The sequence below is a fragment of the Neopelma chrysocephalum genome, unplaced genomic scaffold, assembly GCF_003984885.1.
Source record: "Neopelma chrysocephalum unplaced genomic scaffold, ASM398488v2 Primary Assembly neopelma1_122, whole genome shotgun sequence".
NCBI classification, from domain to species: domain Eukaryota; kingdom Metazoa; phylum Chordata; class Aves; order Passeriformes; family Pipridae; genus Neopelma; species Neopelma chrysocephalum.
Genome location: NW_020897784.1, coordinates 1204713 through 1228630, shown reverse-complemented (window position 1 = coordinate 1228630; position 23918 = coordinate 1204713). Strand labels below are relative to the sequence as shown.

Sequence of the window (23918 nt, the reverse complement as noted above, 5' to 3'; positions counted from 1 at the left end):
TCTCCCTTATATTTACTCTGCTCTTGTATTTAAAAAAAAGATTTGTGTCTGCAGTCAGCCTTTGTTTTACTGGACTATCCAAGCCATGCCTTTTTCCTGTTGGCACTCAGGCTTTATTGAATGCCCAGAAAGACAGAGATCCTTTCTTTACATCAGTGTAACTTGGGTCTTTAAAGTGAGTATCAAGAGCTGTACATAGAATCAGAGAATGATTTTGGTTGGAAGGGACCTTAAAGACCATCTCATTTCACCCCCTGCCATAGACAAGGGGCCTTGGACACTTCCAGGGATGGGGCAGCCACAGCTTCTCTGGACAACCTGTGCCAGGGCCTCACCACCTCACAGGGAAGAATTTCTTCCCAATATCCCATCTAACCCTGCCCTCTGGCAGTGGGAATCCATTCCCCCTTGTCCTGTCATTCCAGCCCTTGTCCGAAGTCCCTCTCCATCTCTCCTGGAGGCCCTTTAGGCACTGGAAGGGGCTCTAAGGTCTCCCCAGAGCCTTCTCTTCTCCAGGCTGAGCACCCCCAGCTCTCCGGAGCCTGTGGGTTCAGCCCAGCACACTGGGTGTCACTGCCCACAGCCAGGGCATGTTGAGCTTCTCATTCCCCAGCACCCCCAGGTCCTTCTCTCCAGGGCTGCTCTCCATCCATTCATCTCCTAACCTGGATTTGTGCCTGGAGTTGCTCCAACTCAGGGACAGGATCTTGTGCTTGATCTCATTGAACTTCATGAGGTTCACATGGTCCCACCTCTCCTGCCTGTCCAGGTCCCTTTGGGTGTCCCATCCCTTCCCTGTGGCGTGTGACCCCACACAGAGCTCGGTGCCATCAGCACCTGGGTGAGGGTGCATCAATCCCACTGTCCATGACACCAACAAAGGTTAAACTGCACCAGTCCCCACACCGACCCCTGAGGACACCACTCGGCACTGGGCACCACATGGACATCGAGCCATGGGCCACAACTCTGAGTGCCACCATCCAACCAGTTCCTCATCCACTGAGTACTCCATCCACCAAATCCATGTCTCTCCAGTTTAGAGATAAGAGTGTCGTGTGGGACAGTGTCACATGCTGTGCACCAGTCCAGGTGGATGGTGTCAGTCACTCTTTCCTCATCCACCAGCGCTGTTACCCCGTCAGACAGGGCTGTGTCAGGCACAGTTTGCCCCTCAGAGAAGACAGGTTGGTTGTCACCAATCACCTCCTTATTTTGCATCTGCTTATCATAGTTTCTAGGAGGATCTGCTTCATGATCTTGCTGGGCATAGAGGAGAGACTGATTGACCTGTAGCGCCCCAGGTCTTCTTTTCCCTGTTTAAAAATGAGGATTATAATTCCCTTTTTCCAGTCTGTGGGAGCTTCACCGTACTGACACAACTTCTCAAATATGATGGAGGGTGACTTAGGCACTTCCGTCGCCATCTCCCTTGGGATCCTTGGATGCATCTCATCAGGTCCCACGGACTTGTGCACCTTCAGGATCCTTAGATGGTCTTGAACCTGGTGATAACGTGGTTGAAACCTTACAGGACATCAAGGCAACGATCCTGCCTCAGCTGCAGGTATTTTGCCTGACACTTTTTGGGATTCTGCTTGCATTGCTTCACCACATTAGCTGCATCCTGCTAAGATGCCCTGAAACAACCATCTGTCTCCACTGAGAAGCTTCCTATCAACACAGTTTAAAGGCTCATAACTGCTGGAGGAAATGGGGTTCAACTTTAAATAAGCTTTGTCCTGCTCAATGGCCTGTCCTCAGCAGTGACTGGAAACAGATGCCTGCTGCAAACTGGAACAACAGCTCAAGCGTGTACAATTCCCCTCCCAGACATTTCCCAGTCTCCAGCCACTGTGCCTCCAGGAGTTCCTGAGTGAGATGGGCTTTCTGTGTACTCATGAATCCTCCATGATTTTCTGTTTCATGAGCTTGTGCAGCCCTCCTTGGGAGATCCAGCATGTCCAGCATTATGAGTAATAATTACAGACTTGTCAGATCCTTGTTCTGCAGACAGTTGTGTTTCTGATCTTTGCAACATCCTGCAGCAGTGGGTCTCACAGGTCAGACTCTGGGTGAAGTGTTTTCTTTGGTGCTGTTTTAAGCCTAATGCCCCATAATTTAATTTGGAATCATGCCATCCTCATACTGAAAGAATTAATCTGTAGGGACACTTGCTCTTCAACACCCTTCTTGATTTTTGAGATTTGTCATCTTCTCCTTTGTATTTTGTCCTGAGTCAGCAAGCTCTGAGCTGATTAATCTTGTGTGGAGCTGTATCATACTTGTGATTGATACGTCAACCTTCCATGACCTCATTATTGTGAAAACTTCACTTAGGAAAACAAGTCTAAGTTAGTTTTGCCTCTTGTTGGTTTAGTGAGAATTGACACAGTCTGTCACCCAGACCCACTTGCCTCTCCAATCATCCACCTGTCTTTCTGCACCATAGCAGTCATTTCCTAAGCTGGGAGACTCGTCCCTTTTGTTGTCACAGAGCCTCACAGTCCATGTGTCTGCTATTCCAGATGTGTGTATTGATGAACTTACCTGATCTGACTTCAACTAAAGCAGTGACAGCCACCAGAGTAGATTTTTTTTTTGGCTTTCTCATCCCCATATGATTTAGGGTTGTGTTTTGTCAGAATCAGGGGGTTTGCTGCTCAGTGCGGTAATTCTCAGCGTGCCTGGCAGGAATGGCTCTGGAGCAGTACAGATCACTCTGGGTGTCACTTGTCCTGAACTTTGAGTGTGCACAGAGTTGGGCTGACGTTGCTCTTGCAGGAGACGCCCAAGAATCAAGTCTTCGGACCTTCACTACAGATTACACTCTCATTACAGACAATTCAGTTGGTTAAGATGCTGTTCATGACTTTTTTGTTTCAATCTGGGACACACAGGCATATGTAGAATGTTGTTTCAATCTGCCATATCTAGAATTTAATCCTTCCACCCTTAGTGCACTTCTAAGCTTGTAGTTCCTTGGGGTGGGTTGCAACCACTGGCCCAACTTTCAGATTTATTAAGTCAGACTGTTTTTGAAGTCTCTGCCTATGACACAGGAGCTCTGCCAGCGCACAGAAGGTGCTTTTGCTGATTGTTTTGTGGAAGATTACAGATAGTTTACTAATATTGTGCAGCAAATGAAGCATGGGGTAAGTTTAACAAGTACTCAAGAGCTTTCCCTTGTTCATCTCTTCTTCTGTGCTTCACCCTCTTAGGTGTAGACCTAGACCTGTCAAGGAAAGAAGAGGAGCAGCAGATGCTCCAGGATGCCCGGCAGTGGCTGAACAGTGGGAGAATTGAGGATGTGAAGCAGCCTCGGACAGGAGCCACAGCCCTTCATGTTGCTGCAGCCAAGGGCTATTCTGAAGTCATGAGGTAGGAGCTCCTCCCCAGGGCTGATGCGTTGAATTAGGGCTGGTTTTTGTAAAGAACACATCTGGCTTTACAGTTGAGAGAAATTTGTTCCATACTGAGATTTTCAGGCTGCTGTTTCTCAAAAGGCTCTGTGGTTTTATGTGCCCAGCCACAGTGGTTCACACAGAAATACACAGGGACTGGAGTTCATTCCTCCAGGCCTTTGAAGTGAGGAAAGCTTTTCAAAGAGCAAGGCATAGGAGGTCTCATTTTCACTATTAGAGTAATAGTTTTAGGACTAGCAAGTTAAACAGTATTAGGGGATGAAAGTATAATTTTGGCTACAAAGTGACAACACACAATGCATGACAGTCACAAACACCCCAAAAGTTTACGTGACCAGTCTAATGGGAAAACCCAGTGTCCACCTCTGTCTCACTGTCCTCTGCCTCTTAGTGCTGCTGCTCCTGCAGTGACAGAGGTATTCCAGCACCTGGCAGTTCTGCTGCCCTGGCACTAACAAGACTATTATGAACATCAGCTTGCCCAATTTAGGGTTTCCTGGCAATAAAGCATTAGTATTTTTACAGGTAAGGTCACATTAAGATTTCCAAAATAGAACTTTCTTCTCTGCTCTTTGGGGGTGGAACTGCTATAAACATGGAATCATAGAATCCCAGAATGGTTGGGTTGGAAGGAACCTTAAAGCTCGTTTCATTCCAATCCCCTGCCATGGGCAGGGACACCTTCCACTAGCACAGGTTGCTCCAAGCCCTGTCCAACCTGGCCTTGAACACTTCCAGGAATGGGGCAGCCACAGCTTCTCTGGGCAACCTGTGCCAGGGCCTCACCACCCTCACAGGGAAGAATTTTTACCTAATATGTAATCTAACCCTGTCCTCTGTCAGTGGGAAGCCATTCTCCCTTTTTTTGTCACTACATGGGCTTGTAAATAGTCTTTCCAAGGTTACTCTATTGTCCACATTAGAATCTGTTCTGGAAGTGTTCATCTGTCTTGATTCTCAATTTCATAATTTTAAGTGACATGCATAAGAACTGTTTCATCTCAAGCTCAAGCAATTTTATTATTCTCCGTGTTTCTAACTTGTATTCAGTCATTAGAGCACATAATTGAGTCATGAGCTGTCTGTGCCTGTGCCATGCCTGAGAACAGGAATCTAACACAGCTCATGTGAATAGAAATGTAATATCTCCTGCATTTGAGGTGTTGGTCCTGTGGACTGTCAGAGGAGGGTTGTGTATCCAGTGCTCCTTGATGAAGTTCACTGTGTGTGCAGAGTCACTTTGCTGTGAACGACTCCTTGGCATTAATTGTGGTAATGATAAACAGATCTCAGGGCAGACTGACGTTGTTTATCTCTTGTGTATATTATGGTCACGCTGTAAGTTCAGATACAAATCTTCAGTGACTTAAACCAAAGGGGCTGACAGCCAGGATCCAGCTCACTCTAAATGGGACATGGAATTTGTCTGTGACCTTGAGACTCTTAGCAGCTCTATTCCTCCCTTCTGCCAGCTGGAAAACCAACAGAAAGTCAGCACCTAATTTAAAATTTCTTTCACAGAGAAGCCCACAGCTGCTTTACTGTCACTGTGTTTTATTTAGCACAGTGGCACATCGATGTAAAGCTACAGGAGTTTCCAAGCTGTTGATGCCATTCTGGGGTCGTGCTGGATTTCGCTCCTGCTGCGCAGAGGTGGCTCTGGATGGTGGAAATTCCCGTGATGGAAATTTTCAGTAGCAGTTTTACCAGATTTGCAGAATTCCCCTGGGATGATCTTCAATATTTAAGGAACTTGGATAGTAGTTTTGATGCACGAGCTGCTCAGTGCTCTCACCTGATCACTGCCACAGAGGTGTGCACATGGCTCTGGAGCCTCAGACTGCACTGACCCTCTTGTGTTTGTTTTGGTGTTAAATATTCAAGCTCCAGATGCTGTGAAACACCAGCACTCTGGTCTGATGGAGAAGGGAGGGCTGGAAGGGGCACAGCAGTGAGTGCCTGGGAGTTCCCAGGCAGCTTCACTTGGGAAAGATTTACTTGAACTATGCAAGTGTGAAAAAATGCATTTTGGGTTGTTTAACCCAAATGTGGATTATTTAACATATGAATTTCACCCCTGTCAATCACAGTAATGTCACTGGTGCTTACCTGGCAGTCCTGCTGGTCTCCTTATGGACCATCTCACACTGTGGCCTTGTGTTCTGGTAGAACCAAGCCCCAGCTCCATTTCCCAAACTTCCCTCTCATGGCAGGTGCTGTACTTGGCTCCCTGTTGTGGGGATGCAGTTGCAGAGATGCTGTTTGTGTGCTCAGTGCCTGAGCCAGGCCAGGCTGTCTCCTCCACTCGAACAACAGTTCAGGCTGGGTCACCAATGCCAGATGAGAAACTAAGGTGTTCTCCAAATTTATGGCATGCTGAAAGGAAACATCAATTTGACATGTTCCAGCAGATTTTACATCAAAGTCACTTTTCATTTACTGCCCTTTTCCATCCCGGTTTGGAGCACATGGAGTGGGGTGTTGCTTGGGGGAATAAAGTACAGAAGCTCCTGAGGGTGAGCTGGGCTGCTCCATGCCTCACAGGGGACCTCTGCTCAGTCATGAAGCCGTTCTTGGATGAGCTGAGATCAGTACTGCTTCTTTTCCCAGGCTTCTGATCCAGGCTGGGTTTAATCTGAATGTCCAGGACAATGATGGCTGGACTCCCCTCCACGCTGCCGCGCACTGGGGAGTGAAGGAGGCGTGTTCCATCCTGGCCGAGGCTCTGTGTGACATGGACATCAGGAACAAGCTGGTGAGTACAGGACTAATGCAGTGTATTTTATAGCCACATGAACAACAGCTTTATTGCCTGATGCTTGATCATGGAACCACAGACTGATTTGGGTTGGGAAAGACCTTAAAGCCCATCTCATTCCACCCTCTGCCATGGGCAGGGACACCTTCCACTAGCCTGGGTTACTCCAAGCCCTGTCCAACCTGGCCTTGGACATTTCCAGGGATGGGGCAGCCACAGCTTCTCTGGGCAACCCATACCAGGCTCTCCCCACCCTCACAGGGAAGCATTTCTTCCCAGTATTCCATCTAACCCTGTCCTCTGTCAGAGGGAAACCATTCCCACTTGTCCTGTCACTCTGGGCCCTTGTCCAAAGTCCCTCTCCAGCTCTCTTGGAGCCCCTTTAGGCACTGGAAGGGGCTCTAAGGTCTCCCCAGAGACTTCTCTAGGCTGAGCAGCCTCAGCTCTCCAAGCCTGGCTCCAGAGCAGAGGGGCTCCAGCCCTGTGGTCAGTTTAGTGGCCTCTTCTGGACACATTTCAACAGGTCCATGTCCTTCTTGATTTGGGGGCCCCAGAGCTGAACACAGTGCTTGAGGTGGGGTCTCATAAGAGATCCAACATTGCTATCCAACATCATGACGAAGTTACACACAGTGAGCAGTTCTTCTGGCCTGTGCACAGGGGCATTTAAAAGCATCAGAAAATAGAGGATCTTGACTGGAGGAAGGGAGAAGATATTTCAAATATTATAGGAAGAGATCTGTAATTAAAATTTAGGAGCAAGGTTGTCATCCTAATTTAGTGTAACCCTGGCCAATTAAACAGCAACAAAAAGTCAGTCTTGGAGTGCAATATAGTATATTAATATCAAGGTATAGGGCACTGAAAACAAGTGAACCTGTTCTATATATTGGTCATAACAGGGGAAATTGAAAAATTGATTCAGATTTGTAATAAATTAGTAAAGAAAAATAAGATGGAAGAAAAGAAAAGAAGAACCATTCCTCTTCCATCCTAATAGTTACAAGTTTCTCCTTGAAGAGCCCTTGGACTTTCAAGAGCTTGTCCAGGGCTGTTCTTGGTGTTCCCCTCCTTGCTGGAGTGTCCACGTTGGTCTTCCAGCTGCTTCCCACTGGAGCAGGTTCAGGTGTGCCATGGCAGCTCCTGGGGGAGGAGAGGAAGTTGGGTGTGCTTGGAACAGCCCCAGGGGCTGAAGGCAGGTGGGAGAACGTGGTAAGAGAAACAACCCTGTGTGTTTGGGGGCATCTGCCTGTGTTGGAAACTACTGGAATCGAAATACCTCTCTGAGGAGCCATTTTATCCTGGTGAGCTCTTTGGCACCCAAAATATGGGGAATATTTTCTGTTTTCGATGCCACCAGGTGTTTTTCCAAAGTGTTCAGGATGTGTGGGGGGTTTTTATTGTGCCAGACTTGAAAAGAAACAGACACAGTTGTATTTGCTGCATTACTTTGTCCTTCCAAACCAGGATTGTCTCCTTGCTGGGTCAGATGGCCAAGGCTCCCTGCATTTCTTTGATCCCTGGCCATCAGGTTTCATTGCATGTTGGTAATTAAATGGCTGTTAGAGCTTTAGTTATGTTGAAAATGTAACTGATGTCTTGGTTTGTGCCCCAGAGTAATTTTTCTGGTTTGTTTTAGTTTGTAAATGCCCATAGATGTGCAAGTGGATCCCAAATTTTTTGGCTGGCTGTTGGCTGGCAGCCTCTCAGGAGGTTTAAATACATGATGATACAGTAACATAGAATTAGGGAATCTCCTGAGCTGGAAGGACCCACGAGGATCATCGAGTCCAACTTCTGGCCCTGCACAAGACACCCCAAAATCCAACCTTTGTCCAAACACTCCTTGAGCTCCTTGGCAGGTTTGGGGTCGTGACCACTGCCCTGGGGAGCCTGTTGAGTGCCCCACCACCCTTGAGGGGAATAATCTTTTCCTGATATCCAACCTACGAACAGGTTGATCATATTCTTTCTCAGTACCAGAGTGTCCTTTTTGGAAACCTGGAAACTAAACTATTTAAGTCCTAGCTGTTGGATTTGAGCAGCAGCAACCAGGGAGCTGCCCTGCCACGGGAAAGGTTGCTCACTGAACATGAACATGATCTTAGGTGTGAACACGATCTTCTGTGATCTGTGGTCACTATCACATGGGTTTCCCTGCTCTGGACTGAGTGTCCCTCACCTTCTGGGGAGGGAGGATGTGATGTATGTTCACTGATAAATAGTAGGTTTTTTGACTATTACCACCATGCCATATCAGATACCCTCTTGTGTTCTCTCACTGCACCAGGGCCAGACGCCCTTCGACGTGGCTGATGAGGGACTCGTCGAGCATTTAGAAATGCTGCAGAAGAAACAGACTGTGGTGAGTTTCTGGAGATCATTTTCCACCTCTCCAATTACCTTTCCACACACAGGTGTTCTCCAAAACATATGGTGCCAACAGATGCAGGAAGCTGAGGCCCTGCTATTTTTTTTTTTTGTTAGTCGTTTGCAATCTTTAATCACAGCAATATTTTTAATAGCTGGAAATCCAGACTGCAGCAGGAAGGTCAGTAGTGTGCTGGCATGCAGAGTTATGTGAACTGATAAGGAATGTACTGTTCACCTTTGGGATTGTCATTATCCTGCAGTTTGCTGGCATCAAACCCTCTCTAGCATCAAACTGCTCTGTTCCTAATGAGTGATTTCCCAAATCCACTTTGTGTTTGCATCCAAGGAAATACACTATCAGCATTGAGAAAGTTCTGTTACCATGTCTGCCTCTCTTAAAATAGGGAGGCTTTGGACTGAGGGAGAAGAAATTATAAACTTCAGGGAATTCTGAAAAAATGGGAGATTTCAAAGCCGTGTTATTCAAAACTGCCATTTCATAGTGCAGTGGAGATGCTGGAGGGGGTTATAAGCCACAAGTTGCCATAAAAAAAGGAAAACAAAAATATATCTTGACCAACGTAAGGCCAGCTGTCAAGCCAGAAAGTTGGTTTTGGATTGGATTTTTTCCTATTTTATTTGATCTACTCAATTCTGTCATTTGGATGCTTCCACAAAACAAGCCAAGCTTCTTTAAAAGAAATTAAAAATTTTTATTATTTAAAAGGTTGGATTCAGAAACAGACAGAATGAGAACAGTGCTGATAAACCCCAGGAAAGTATTTTGAGGAACTGACAATGTGGGTGGTTAGAACTCCAGCTCTGATCACAACACAGCTGCTGCCATCTTCAAATAGCAGCCTTAACATTCACAGGAACTTCTTAAAAATTAATCAGCTTCTCCCTAAATGAGGTGTTGATAAATACTATCAGGGTTGTATTTTAGATTCCCTCCTCTCTCACTACCCCAGGATTCTGCAGATAACTGCTCTCCTTAAAAGCAAAGAAAAAGAAAGACAACAAGAAGAATTTTTTGATTGGGTGCTCACCCATTTTTAGGGCTGTTTTGCAGGGGCTACAAGCCCTCTGTTCTCTATACAGCAGCACTCTATAAGGGCCTTTTCCATTTATTCATTCAGTGTAGAACTGGGCAGAAGAATCCAGATTGTATCACACTTCTTTTTTTTAGTGGGTATGATTTTTTAATGGAAATGCCATTTTATCATGTGCGTTTATCATGTGCCATTTTTATCACTTAAAAATAGAAAATTCATATTTGTTAAGGATGAAACAGGCAATTCCATGACATTGCTCTAAGTCATTATTTCACTTTGAAAATGGCTCTCAAATCAGATATTTTTTTACTCTAAAGCTTGAGGCAGAACACTGGGCCCTCCTTGCTTAAAGATGTGCTGCTGTCATTGGAGAGCAAAGGGGATTTTTGTTTGCTGGAAGCAATATTTTGGTTTGGGTTTGGATTTTTCTCCCCGTCCCTATGAATGCTGTGGGCTGTTTCCTGCACTTCCCTTTGCTGTGCTCCAGCAATTTGGTCTGTTTAACAATGTGCTGTACTCCAAATTTTGGCTCTTTGCTGGAATCCGTGTACCTTTTCCTACTTCACAGGTTGCCCAGAGAAGCTGTGGCTGTTCCATCCCTGGAAGTGTCCAAGGCCAGGTTGGACAGGGCTTGGATCAACCTGGGCTAGTGGAAGGTGTCCCTCCCCATGGCAGGGGGTAGAACTGGGTGATTTTTAAGGTCCCTCCAACCCAAAGAATTCTGAGATTCTGTGATTCAGAATTTGCAGACCTTTTGCTTCCTGTGTCTGGTGTCAGCTCCTGTCAGAAGAAAAAGAATAACTTTGTGAGCCATGACAAAACAGAGCCAGCCTTAAATTTAGCCTCTGCCATCTCTTCTTCTGTCTCAGCTACATCTGGGCTTCTGGAAGGTACTAAAATGATTTTTGGAAACTATTTTGTCCATTAATGGTGGCAAAATTAATATTGCTACTCTCTGGACAAAATGTTTCCATTGCTGTGGTGATCCCAGGTGTTCTTGTGCAATGACTTCATGCATTTGAGAGATTTAAGAAGTGACCCATCCTGACTTGAATGTTTTCCTCTGAGAATAAGTCAATAATAGCTACAAAGGCAGCAAATTCTTAACTGAATCCAACCTGATTTCATGGGCACACACACGTGTGGACAGACCTCCAGCACAGTCACATAATGGTTTGGGTTGGAAGGGACTTTGAAGTTCTTGTAGTTCCACCCCGTGCCATGGGCAGGGACACCTTCCACTAGACCAGGTTGTTCCAAGTGCCATCCAGCCTGGCCTGGAACACTTCCAGGGATAGGGAGCCCACAGCTTTCTGGGCAGCAGTCAGGATTTGTCTCTGGGTCTGGGCAGGGACTCTTGCAGGTGTCTTTGAAGGGTTCATGTTGCAGTGTGAGGACCTACTGGGTGTGCAGCTGTGCTCTGACAGAACTGGAGTCCAAAGCTCACAGTGTCCTTGCAGATGTGCTGCTGTGGAATTGGCTTGTTAAACAAATCCACAGTATTTTTGGTCTAATGAGGCTGGGCTGACCCTGTGCTGTGGTGATTATTGGATTGTGCTGAGGTGGCTGGTTAACATGTCTCTTCTCATTCCTCCTCCAATCTTCCTGGGCTTTTTGACAGTTGCGAAGTGAGAAGGAGACGAGGAATAAGCTGATTGAAGCTGACATGAACGGGAAGCCTCAAAGCAGACTCTTCACCAAGTAAGTCTCCCCCTCTTATTTGAAAAGGAGCTGCCCAGGGAGTAATGGGAGAGCAGCTTCATCTGTCACAGCCAGCTGGCCTCAGCTGGGTCAAAAACAGTTCACTGTTGTTCATTTCATGTTTTTTTTTTTAAATTTGAGCTCTCTCAAATACAATTTTAGTTGTTTCCTAACACACCCACTGAGTGGTGGAACAAGGGTTTGGGCTGGTGCTCCTGCTCTGGCTGAGGATCAGTTAGAGCTTTGAGCTGAGAGCTGCACCTTTTGTTGCACGGATCCCTACAGCTGCTGGGTTGGGTGGCTCTAGGAAAAGAGAGACCACATTTTTTTTGATGGAAAAATGCTTGCAGATTTACAAAATGTGAGACTGGCAGTGGAATGCATGGCAAATGGGCCGTGCTGGAAATGCTGGGGTGTTGAATCTGTAGATGGATTTTTGTCCTATGCTTGTTCTATATGTAGTAAATCATGTCTGTGTGTTCCTGAGAAGTAGAACTCAGAATTCTAACTCACTCGCCTGGTGTAAGCCTTAAAATTTCTATATTTTGCAGCAAAGAGAAGATTCTTTATGAGGAAGACACGCTGAAGTCCATGGAAATGGAGGAAGAGAACAAGGACTCAAGTAGTTCTAGTTCTGAAGAGGAGGAAGAAGCTGAAGATGAAGTTTCAGAATCGGATGCTGAAAAGGAGTCAGGTAAGACTTAGATTTAATCATCTCTTGGATTTAATAATTAGCATTCCAGTGTATATGTACAGAATGTGGAGAAATCAGTAGCTCGTGTGCTAAAATAGCTGATCCAAATGCTGACTCCCAGGTCAGCATAATTTTTTTAAAACAAAAGTCCTGCACATCCCATTCAATTTCTGCTTGAGATAACACATTGTTCATAGTTTGTTCTTAAACAGGAGGGTTTTTTCTTTTTGGCCCAGTTCAAGATAAACCCTTCAGGTACTGCAGGATGGTAGGAAAGCAAATGAAAGTGTAGGAAAGCAATAACCTGTTGTGTTTGGATTACAGACATGAAACAAAGGGCTGAAGCTGTTTTGGGTAATTATAGAGATGAGGAACTTTTTTTTCCTGACTATGATGTATAATAGTTGCAAAACATAGTGGAAAATAAAGATTAAGTGCAGAGTCACATTAGCCTTTATATTATAACATATTGCTGGCATCTTACTCCCATTCCTTTTCCATAATTTCTGTGACTTCCTTAATTACTTTAAACAATGTTTATGTGCAGCACAGAAAGTTTAAATAAAGATACTTAATTTTACAGTAAGCTGAGACTTACTTCTACTTAATATTCTGCAAACACAGATGGATCTTGGTCTGTGATGTGTTTAATGGTTAAATTACTTTAACATCAGCTTACTTGGCCTATATCCCAATATCCTGATACATAAGTCCTTGCAGAGGAGTGCAGTTTAAAGTTTTGTCCTGCTTCTGTGCCAGTGAAATTTTCACCTGTGTTCTGATTGTGTCATTAATGCTGCTATGGCAGGGTGAGAGGGGTGGAGAATCCTGGCTGCTTCTCCCAGAGCTGGTGTTACACCATGACAGGAACATGTGGGCATGACAGTAGCACAGGGAAGTAATCTTTTGGCTTTTAAATCAAGCAGATCTAGTGGAGAAGTCAGTGGTAGAAACAGACACACAGTAGAAGTCATATATTATTTGCTCCATAAATCAGGGGTTTTCCCTGATTATATATATATATTATTTTTTAATTTATATATTTATTTCTACATATATAAATTATATCTGTATAAATTATAGCTTTGTAGTTGTGTGCCAAACCTTGTAATCCTTTTAAACATGATGGGAGTTCGACCAAAACACCTCAAATGTACAGACCCCTGTAAGACCTGGAGCTGCGTGGGGTTTAACTGAGTCAGGAACAGCCTAAGATCCTTCAGCAAGGAAAGATCCACAGCAGTCACCATTAAATTTTGTGTAAAGCCAGAACAGGTCTTTTTATTGCATTAATTCACTGAACAAAGCACATTATAGGAATCTATGTCAAACCACTCAAGCCAATACAAATGGAAGACAAAAAACACTCAGGTAATGATTAAGCTTCAGGCTTCAGGCTTTGTTACCTGTGCTCTACTTTCCTGGAGAGATTAATGGCTCCTTTGAGACAGTTCCACCAGAATTGAAACCCCACCTTGTAAACTTCTCAAATCTCTGATAGAATGAACACAGACTTGCCCAGCTGGATGGAGACACGGTTGTTAGTTGTAGCTTTTGATAATGAAAATTATAAATGTCAATCTGTTGCTGGTTTCAAGGGCAGGCAACTGTGCCCTGGGCTGATCCCACAGCGGGGGCAGCAGGGGAGGGGGAAATTCTGCCCTTCTGCCCCGCTCAGGTGAGACCCCACCTGCAGAGCTGCCTCCAGCTCGGGGGACCCTGCAGAGGAAGGACATGGAGCTGCTGGAGCAAGTCCAGAGGAGGCCACCAAGCCGATTAGAGGGATGGAGCACCTCTCCTGTGAGGAAAGGCTGAGAGAACTGGGATTGTTCAGTATGGAGAAGAGAAGCTCTGGGGAGACCTAATTGCTGCTTTCCAGGACCTGAAGGGAACTTAGAGGAAAGATGGAGAGAGAGACTATTTACAAGGGCCTGGAGTGACAAGACAAGAGGAGTGTCTCCCCACTGCCAGAGGGCAGGGTTGGATGGGATATTGGGAAGAAATTCTTCCCTGTGAGGGTGCTGAGGCCCTGGCACAGGTTACCCAGAGAAGCTGTGGCTGCCTCTGGATCCCTGGAAGTGTCCAAGGCCAGGTTGGATGGAGCTTGGAGCAACCTGGGCTAGTGGAAGGTGTCTCTGCCCATGGCAGGGGGTGGAACAAGATGAACTTTAAGGTCCCTTTCAACCCAAACCATTCTGATATTCTGTGGTTCCAGGATTATCTGCTCAACATTTTAAATGCTTGGATGGTACAGAAGACATGGGTGAAAACATGGAAATTATTTCCTTATTCCTCTTCATTTCCTTTAATATCCCCATAACTGTGTCATTCTGAGCAGTGCTGAACACATTGGTGATGACAGTTGTTCTAAAGTGTTCAAAGTCCAGATGAAGAAAAATAAAAATATTCTGAGTGATCTTTTTGAACCCAAAAATTCCACCTCCTTGATAAGTCAGCATAAAGCAGGACATGTCGAGGCCAGCAGTGTAACAGGAGTTTAGTTTGAGGTGTGTTTTGAAGAGTCTCAGGTTGCGATCAATTTGTTGAATTCACAGAGACTGTGGGAGGAAGAAATCGGATGAGGGAAGCAGTGAAATTGCTGGAAGGCTTCCGAGTAGCATTTCTGACAATCTGTAAGAAGTTTGTGTTCTTCAAACAAAGGGCATTAATGCCACTTTATTCATCTTGAGGACAATTAATTTGGAATTGGGTTGTATATAAACAAGAGAAAGAGCAGTATAAAATTCTATGGTCATTATCTGTGCTGGGAACTATTACAATATGTAATTATTGGGAATTAAAGCAGGCCAGGGAAGCTTTCAGTGTTGTTTTGTTTAAAAACCAACCAAACAAAAACTCTAAATCAAAAACCCTTAAGAGAAAGGAATCAGAAAACTTAATTTTTACTCTCACCAAATTTTTGAGGAGAAGTTGAACTAACCCTCAACAGTTTCCCTTGATTGGAATTTGTCATGTTTATTGCTGAAATGTCAGTAAAATGAAGTGTGGGACCCTGCCCCAAAGCCAGTGCTGCCCATGACTGTGCCATCTCCTGCTGCCAGCACAGGGTCCTTCAGCCTGTCTTGCTTCTGCAATCAACTCCCTTCAGTCACATTGCTCATAGTTAGAGCTCTTCCCATCCTGTCATTACCACTTAAGCCTGTGCCCTTCTAATTAGGCTTGACCTTAAAAGTGACCTCTGCACTATGTACTTCCAGAGCAGGCTCCCAGTCCCCCCCCACCCAGCCTGCACAGCCTGGTGCAACCTTCCCTTCCTGCAGTGCCCTCTGGTTTACAGGCCTCAGGCTCAAGAAATCAGCACGTGGCAGAATGTTATTCCTTGTCCATGTGCATTTCCATGGACATGGATGCCAAGTGTGCCAAGCTGGGCCTGTGAGGAGGAACGGGTGATCCATGGCCCCTTCCCAAAGGGCTGTGTGACAGTGCACCTGAGAGTTTGGCTCCGGAACTGGAATCCTCTTCTGAGGTGACTTGGATGGAAGTTCTGAGACAACACAGAGAGGGAAAGTGGCTGAGATTTCAGCCTCACATACACCTAAGGGAGTGGCTGGAGTTGTGTCAGGAGAGGGTTAGGTTGGATATTAGGAAGAGGTTCTTCCTCCAGAGGGTGGTCAGGCACTGAACAGGCTCCCCAGGGCAGTGGTCATGGCCCCAAGGCTGCCAGAGCTCAAGGAGTGTTTGGGCAACGCTCTCAGGGACAGGGTGGGATTGTTGGGATGTTCTGTGCAGGACCAGGAGTTGGACTTGATGATCCTTGTGGATCCTTTCCTGCTCAGATTCCATGATTCTGTCTTTGCCACTTTAATTCAGGCTCTGTCAGACCTGCTCGCTGCCTGTTATTTTTAAATGTTTCTCTTGGCTTGCTCTTTTCTGTTTTCCATGTCCTTTGAATCCTTTTTTTTTGTAGGACTGAGAACATTTGTTTCAGAAAGATTGATCTTCATGCTCCAAGGTGCTGTCCTCCCAGATGCTCCACCCCAAACTGCTCCAAGTGTGGAACAGCAGATCTTTATTCCCTGCAGATATCTCATTTGCTAAGGCTGTTTGGGTGCTTATGCTTAAAATTACTTTATGTTTTCAAAACCGTGTTTGTGTGAGCACTCACAGCTCTCAGGAAAACATTTTGTTTGGTGTAGGTACATCATTTCTCAGGCACGTTGCATGTGCCTGGGTTTTTGGTAAATAGTCTGTCTTCCAGCCCTTTGCACTCCTGTCAACTGAACCTATTGCCTGAGACACACTTTCTGCTTCCTCTCCCCCAGTAATGTCTGGTGGATGTTCTTCTGTCCAGCTCGGTGCATAGATACAAAAATAAATGTAACGCTGGACAGCTGCACTTGTCTGACCAGCAGGGAACCAGTTTGAGCCTGGACAGGGCTTGTTTAGCTTGCTTGGAGCCCTGGTAAGGGGTTTTGTTCGGCAGCAGTCCTGGCTTCCTGTAGAAAGATGGATTTTGCTGCAGAAGACCAGAAATTCTGCCCAGCAGCACAAGCAACTGCAGAGACCCGTGCAGTGAAACCCACACCAGGCACTTGGGGCCGTGGGCTGGAACACACACGTGTGCTCCAGCAGGAACAGCACGTGCTGCTTTTCATCCCAGGTTTTGCAAGGGAAGAACATTCCCAGATAGGGAACAAAATTGTGAAAAACAAAGAGTCTATTTGTCCTCCTTTCTGCTAAGATTTTGTTTGTCTGTGGGGATCAAGTTCTAAAGCTTTGCCTGCCAAATGTATCCATCCTATTCTTTAGGAAGTGGAAAGCTCTTTGCAGAAAGCCTGGCTTAGCCTTGTGACCTGAGGGGTCTGAGGTCACACTGCACTGAACTGGAGTGTAGAGCTCACTCTAAAGATGGGCCTTGGAAGTGCAATACTGAAACATTTGGTTTCTCTTCTTGTTTAAAATTTTAGAGAGGAAGGAAGAGCCCTTTGCCAACCACTCCAGCCGTGAATCCAGGCCCAGCATCACTGAGCAAATGCCACCACCCGAGCCCAACTCCTTCACTGCGTCTGCCAGAAGAGTAAGTGAATTTGGAATCAATGGGGACTCAGCAGTGCTCAGAAGCAGGAGGTGTTACTGGGAGATGGATGCTTCTGAAACCAATTTTCAGAGCGGTTTAAGACTTGAATTTAGGAAAGGATGATATTAGGCAAGCCTGTTAAATCTCTGTGTTAATACCAGTGTAGGACTGGCCCCGAGGAGGGTGTTGGTACCATGAGGTTCCTCTTGAATCTCTGACCCTCCAAAGCAAATTGTGCTGTTCACAAGAAACCCAACCTACAGCACGTGCTCTGTGTGCCATCAGTTCCCAGGTGGCTGATGCCAATCTCTTCCCAGGAGATCTTTCATAGAACTGATTCCTGCTGGTGTATCAGTGGTGAATTTGGCAGTGTCATCACAAGTGCCCCAGACATGCCAAACCCTGTTGACTCAGTGATGTTACAGCCCAGCAAGCAGAGGTTTGCATCTGACAGGCCAGCTGGACTATGAGAACTCTGAAAGGTGAAGCAGTTACTGCAATCTTACCTGACTCCTCCAGCTCTCACATCACTCAGCTAGATGGCACCAGGAGACCCTGTTCTGCCCAGCACTGGTATCCTCTGCTGCTGGTTTCTTTTAGCACCAGACTGTGGAGAATAGCCACGCAGGCACCTGGCCCCAGGCTGAAGCACTGGGTGCATGTCAGAGGGAAATACTTCTTGCTTAGTCACAGTTTTGTATTTTTCACATGCTACTCAGTGAAATTTCTCATCCAGATCAAATGAAACAGAGCTCCTCTGGGCATTGTTCAACTCAGGCTGGCTTAGCAGTGGAACTGTTAGAGGTAGAAGGATACTGGGAAGTGGGAGCACTTAACCTTTTCCCAGCTGCAGAGGTTTGGTCTCACTCCTTTGAGATGTTTAACCCAGAATAAGGCTGTTAGGGTATGGAAGGTGGTTTGTGTGGAGAGCAGTTATTGATTTGACTTCAGTCACTTAAGATCAGTTACTTTACCTTCTCTTACCTGTTTGATTTTTCTGTAACTCTCCCTGACAGACTGGGCTTTGGATGAGAAAATACAAGTGCTTCTGTTGCCCTCCATTTGGGGAGTTATTAGGACATGCTGTGTTGTTCAGAATTTACAGGCAGCAGCTTTTGTTGTGGATTTGAGCTTTCTCTGAGGAAAGCATCAAAACTACATTAAAGTGTTAGAGCTCTGTAGGTCAGTAGGCTGGAAGTGCTAGAAATGGTGCAGTACAGATTAACTCTTTGCATTTGCATTAAAATGACATAAGCTGAAAACATTGCTCAAATACTGCAGGCATGATTTGAGCTTTGCAGTCTTGAGGCTGAGGGCAGAGCTCCACAGTAACTCCATTTATTCTGGATGGTTTACATCATGTAGAATATGGTGTAACAATGCTTAGATCAACTCTGACTGAAAGCCTTGTCTGCCCAGTGTCCTGCCCCTCACAGAGACCATCAGAAGATAATAGAGAAGATAGAATCTTGCAGGACTTCTGTCCCACCTTCCAGCAATTGGCATTTCAGGGAGTTGCTGAACCTGGGGTACTTTTTGTCTTCAGTAACCCCTGTTGGATTTTTCCTCTGTGAATTTGTGCAGTCACTTTTTGATTAGAATCCTCTAATGTCCAGGGGCAAAGGGTCCTTCAGCTTAATTACAAACCCTACAGAGCTCCCTGCCCCTGTTCCATTAACCTGCCACATGCCAGATTTGTTTGCTACCCATTGTTCCTTTATGGGAAGGACCAAGGGATCCTTATTCACTCTTCTGTGTGCCACTTAGGGTTTCATGTACCTTGGTACATATCTCAGCCTGGACATTCCTAATATATTGAGTATCTCTTCATACAAAACCTCTTTTGCTCTGCTCATTCTTATTGCCTTTCTCTGAATCTCTTCCCTTCTCCTCTAATGCTGAGCTGTGCATGAGACCAAAGATGTGATTGTACCCTGCAGTAACATAGAGCTGTAATGATGCTGTATTGTGTATTCTGTACTTTTCCAATAATTCCTAATAATTTATTTGCTTTATTTCCTTTACAGCTTGGTGTTGAGCCCCTGTACAAGTATCTCTTGTGATGCTCAGGCCTCATTCTTGATGGTAGTAGGCAGCTTTTTGTAAGACTTGATAACTGCAGCTGAAGTTGTGCATTTAAGCAGTTGTGTCTTTAAGGAATGATATATGCTGGTCAGAAGTGCCTCATGTAACAAAAAGCACGAGGGCCTGTTCTGTGCTCTGTACAGTCTGCAGTTACCTGCCCACAGAAAGGGCTGCACTAGGAGAGGCCTCTGCGAGGCTGCAGCCCAAGCTCCTGCTCGAAGCAGGGCTGACTTCAAGCCCTGACATGAAGCTTTGATCTACCTGAGCTCAGCTGAGTATTAAAAGGTCTCTGGGGATGGAGATGCTCTGCTTCCTTACCCCCTGTTGCAGTGCAGCATCACTCCTACCAGGTGATATGTCTCCATGTCAGCAGGGATTTCCCATGTTGAAGCTTGTCTGTTCTCTTTTCACTGTAGACTGTAGACAAGTCTGGTTCCATGTCCTCGGTAAACCCATCCTGAAGTAGCAGAGCAACTAAATCCTTTCTGTTCCATGCTAAACAATCCAGGTTTCCTCAGTCTTTCCCTTAGTGTGTCGCTGGCTCCAGCTCCCCGATGATCTTAGTGGATTCTCCCGGACTCCCTCCAGTTTGATTGGTGTGAGGGGTTTATTTGCAGCCAGTCCCAAAAGACTTGAGTACTTGTTTTTGGTTTCTGCCTTCACTGAATAATTCCCCCTTCCTAAAAGGGTGCTAATAAAAGCTTCATTGTTCCTTATATTCTTTCCTCAAAGCTGGAGGAGGGCATTGTGTAGGCAAAGAGCTGCCCAATGACACAAGATTCCTTTCACTGTGTGTCCTTGGGGATGAGGCACTACATCACTTTCCATCCCTGTGAGTTCACCTTGAGCTCTGTCCTGTAACTAACGCAAAGCAGGAAATCAAAGTCACTCCATCTTACAAGTGTAGCCCAGCTAAAACTGGGGCTTGTTGAGACACTTTCAGAACTTAGAGTGTGCCTTGCAGTGCTCTCACTTCTTCCCAATGTGCGTGTTTCTCCTCTGCAGTTCAGTTGGCTCAGCAAGGCGGAGGAGCAGAAGGATGAGTCACCGTCGTCGTGGCGGCTGGGGCTGAGGAAGACGGGCAGCCACAACACCTTGAGTGAAGTCGCTGCCACTCGTGAGGCACAGAGAGACAAGGCTGCTTCCATCTATCGTTCCTCGTCCAGTCCTCGGATATCTGCACTATTAGACAACAAGGAAAAGGTTTGGCTTTCAGCACGGATGCGTTAGTGCAGCCCATTCACCTCGCATGTTTAAGACACTTTCACTTTGAGTTATTGCTGAGTTTTGTATCCATAACTTCATTCTTTCTTTCTTTTCCTTTGAAAATTATTCCTCTCCTATCAGTTGTTCCTCCAGAACTGGAATTTGTTGCCCCTTTGACCTAATTCGTGCTCAGTTTGGACTGGGTTGGCCCTGAACAGGGTCTACCAGTCTGATGTGGCCCATTCTTTACCAGAAAATACCAAATCCAGACAGTAGCACATACCTGCAGTGGAAATTCTTCTTCCCTGTTGTCTATAGGGATTTCACCAGCTGTATTTGTGACTCCCACCCCACGTATTCACTAACTGTAACTACCCTATGGGTAGATGCCCCATCCCTGGAAGTGTTCAGACCAGGTTGGATGGGGCTTGGAGCAACCTGGTCTAGTGGAAGGTGTCCCTGCCCATGGCAGGGCGTTGGACTAGATGACCTCCAAAGGTCCCTTCCAACCCAAGCCATTCTCTGATTCTGTGATTTATAACTAATTCTGTAAGTTAGAAAATGCTTTTATTCACTAGCACGTTCCTCAGGAAATCTCTTTCAGAACTGATACTTCTATGCTGTGGTATCTGTTGCCCAAGAAAATGCCTTAAACCAGCTGTCCTTAGATAGGAGAATGCTTTCTTAGTTGAAAAAATTTGAACATGCATTTAATTGCTACTGAACATGCTGAAAGGGTAAGAGATGTGCAGCTGAAGTCCCTGTTTTGCTTCACCAGGATAAAGACAACAAGAGCTATCTTGCCACCATAGCCCCCAGAAGACTGAGCAGTACAAGCGATGTAGAAGAAAAAGAAAACAGGTGAGACTGGCTGAAGTTAATGCTCAGCTTCCATCCTGTCAGTAGTTCCATTTTTCTGTAGTCATGCTCCATGTATTTTCTCAGCAGTCCCAAGGACACAGGAATTCACAACATCAAGAGCCAGCTCTGGTCTATAAAGTTCTGCTGTGGTGCTTTTCATTTAGGTGAGCGGGGCAGCAGGCTGGTTCCTCCACCCCGGTGCTCATCCAGGGAACTAGGTCTATGCAGCCTTGTTCCTTTTATATGCAAGTGCCTCATTTTGTAGCTGGCACCTGCACTTGCACTTGTCACTTGCTCAGCAGTCACCTGCAGTCCCTTTGTTCACACATCTGTCACTTGTGATTCACTTGAGCCTGTGAACTCTGCCATGTAGGAACTGTTTCATTGCAGGGTTGTTTTTACAGTCAATGTGTGTAGTTGCCCCTGGACAGAACCACAGTATAAATCAGATATTTACATATCCAGTATCTCCAGATGTATTTGAGGAGCTAATCTCTACAAACAGCTTCTTCAGCAGTATCTGAAGGGAACCTACAAGGAAGATGGAGAGAGACTATTTACCAGGGCCTGGAGTGACAGGAGAAAGGGGAATGGCTTCAAACTGACAGAGTGTAGGTTTAGATTTGATATTAGGAAAAAATTCTTCCCTGTGTGGGTGGGGAGACCCTGGCACAGGTTGCCCAGAGAAGCTGTGGCTGCCCCATCCCTGGAAGTGTCCAAGGCCAGGCTGGACAGGGCTTGGAGCAACCTGGGACAGTGGAAGGTGTCCCTGCCCATGGCAGGGGGATGGAACAAGATGATCTTTAAGGTCCCTTCCAACTCAAGCCATTCTATGATTCAGTTTGTGCTAGAAGGAGTAAAATTTGAGCTTAACCTCATTTCCAGCACTTCCCCAATGGAGGAAGAAAGGCACATGCAAGAAGTGGCTGTGAACTGTAATTGCTGGGCAGGAGCTGTGGCAGACAACACCCTGAGAGAATTTCAGCACAGCTTGAGACTCTTTGCTGATCTTTTGCTGGAACCTCCCCGCTGTGTTCTTGCTCACTCTCAGCCACTCTCTGAGATTCAGAGAATCTCAGATTCAGAGAATCTCAGAGTTTGGCAGAGGCTGCTATCGAGTGGCACATCCAGTGAGTGCTGACAGGTGTCCTTTGCTGGGTGAGTGGGGCCCAAGGAGAACTGGCCTGTGGGAACAGATGGTGCCAGGCCTGCTGGGGAGTAGATTTTCCAAATATCCTTTCCTTTAAAAGCAACTGAGTTTGACTTCCCAGAACCTACAGGTGTCTGAGAGGGTGTCAGCACAGGCAAAATAGAAATAGAAATGGAAATAGAAAATAATTGCAGGCTGATGGGGGAGTGGATTTGTGCTGCACTGCAAGCTCCAGGTCCTGTCCAGGACCAGAGGAAAACAGGATACACCACCAGAGGGAAAGAGCCCTGATTTCACATAACCACGATAAATAGGACTGCTAGGAATTTACTGATAACTTGTCAAGTAGTTTGAGATATTGCAAATGTTTAGTATGTTGTTTTCTGCTGCATGGTTTAGTGGTGGACCTGGCAGTGGTGTGTTAATGGTTGGACTTGATGATCCTAGAGGGCTTTTCCAACTTTAGCAATTCTATGAAAGGATTTGCTGGGCTGGATTGCTTTTGTCCTTGCCTGGATACTTTGGAGAATAAAAACTTCTCAGCAGTTCCAATATCTGCCCATTTATACCGTGTTATTTGATACAAGATGGCAGAGGAAATATCAAATGACACTATTTAATATGTTAAATTACTTTTATGGACGATCTAAATTTCATTTGCAAGTTTTCTGACTAAAAAGGATTTTGTTCCTCTTTATGCAAAGCATTACATCATCTGTGGTTCTGAAGGGATCTGGCAATAGCAGGATCAGTAAGGCCAGGACAGATGTTTCTCTGAGCTGTGTCACCTGTGAGCATCGGTGCATGTGGGTGTAAGGGAAGGATTTGTGTTGTGGAACTGTAAAGGAGCCAAAAGTAGACTCCAGAGGTTTTTGTAACCAAGCCCTGTGCTCTGTCCTGCATTAGGGAATCAGCTGTGAACCTGGTGAGGAGCGGCTCCTACACCCGGCAGCCGTGGAGGGACGAGTCAAAGGGAAATGAAGCTCCCCATTCTGGTGCACCCACCACCTATGTATCCACCTACTTGAAAAGGTACATCCAGTTCTGTCTCATGTGGGTTCCCAGGCAGTCAGTTCCACTCTTAATGTGCCTCTCAAACCTCAGCCTCCTGCTTGCTGCCTACTGCATCTTGTAACTGGCCTTGAAACCCTCTTCTGCTGAGAGCAGAAAATCAAAATTAAGGTTTTCTGGCATTTGTCATGCTAAATGGTATTTTTAAAGGCTGTAATTTTTGCTAATTTCTAAATTGCTGAACTAAATTTAAATACTCTTGTTCACATTATTCAAATGCAAAGTGTTTTCTCCATTTAATGCTGGTGTTATGGTTAGAGTATAAAATCAAAATTGATCACAAAAAAAGATTAAAGTAATCAGAATCTGAAAGCATTGTTCAAACAGCTATTGGCAGGTAAGTTGTAGCTTATATCCTCTTATTTTGGTTTATATTAGTCCACGTTTATGGCATCATTATAAGAAAGTGGCAGTGATCCTGTGTGTGACACACAGCACTTGTTAGGAGTAAGACTGATGCTTCCAACCATTGTCTTGTGGCAGCAAAGAAGCAGTTTGTGC

The 23918-nt window shown here is 45.6% G+C and overlaps 1 protein-coding gene across 9 annotated transcripts in view; it reads left to right on the top strand.

Moving 5' to 3' along the window:
* PPP1R12B (protein phosphatase 1 regulatory subunit 12B) overlaps positions 1-23918 on the top strand; it is a 129954-nt gene that overhangs the window by 35669 nt on the left and 70367 nt on the right. For 8 of the 9 annotated variants that reach the window (XM_027697753.1, XM_027697751.1, XM_027697758.1 and 5 more), the window contains exons 4-12: positions 3222-3381; positions 6036-6180; positions 8474-8548; positions 11233-11312; positions 11864-12006; positions 16935-17044; positions 20135-20332; positions 21114-21196; positions 23253-23378. In XM_027697753.1, coding sequence (XP_027553554.1) covers positions 3222-3381; positions 6036-6180; positions 8474-8548; positions 11233-11312; positions 11864-12006; positions 16935-17044; positions 20135-20332; positions 21114-21196; positions 23253-23378 — 1120 coding nt within the window. The remainder of the gene's footprint in view (positions 1-3221; positions 3382-6035; positions 6181-8473; positions 8549-11232; positions 11313-11863; positions 12007-16934; positions 17045-20134; positions 20333-21113; positions 21197-23252; positions 23379-23918) is intronic. The other variant, XM_027697759.1, reaches the window with a different exon arrangement.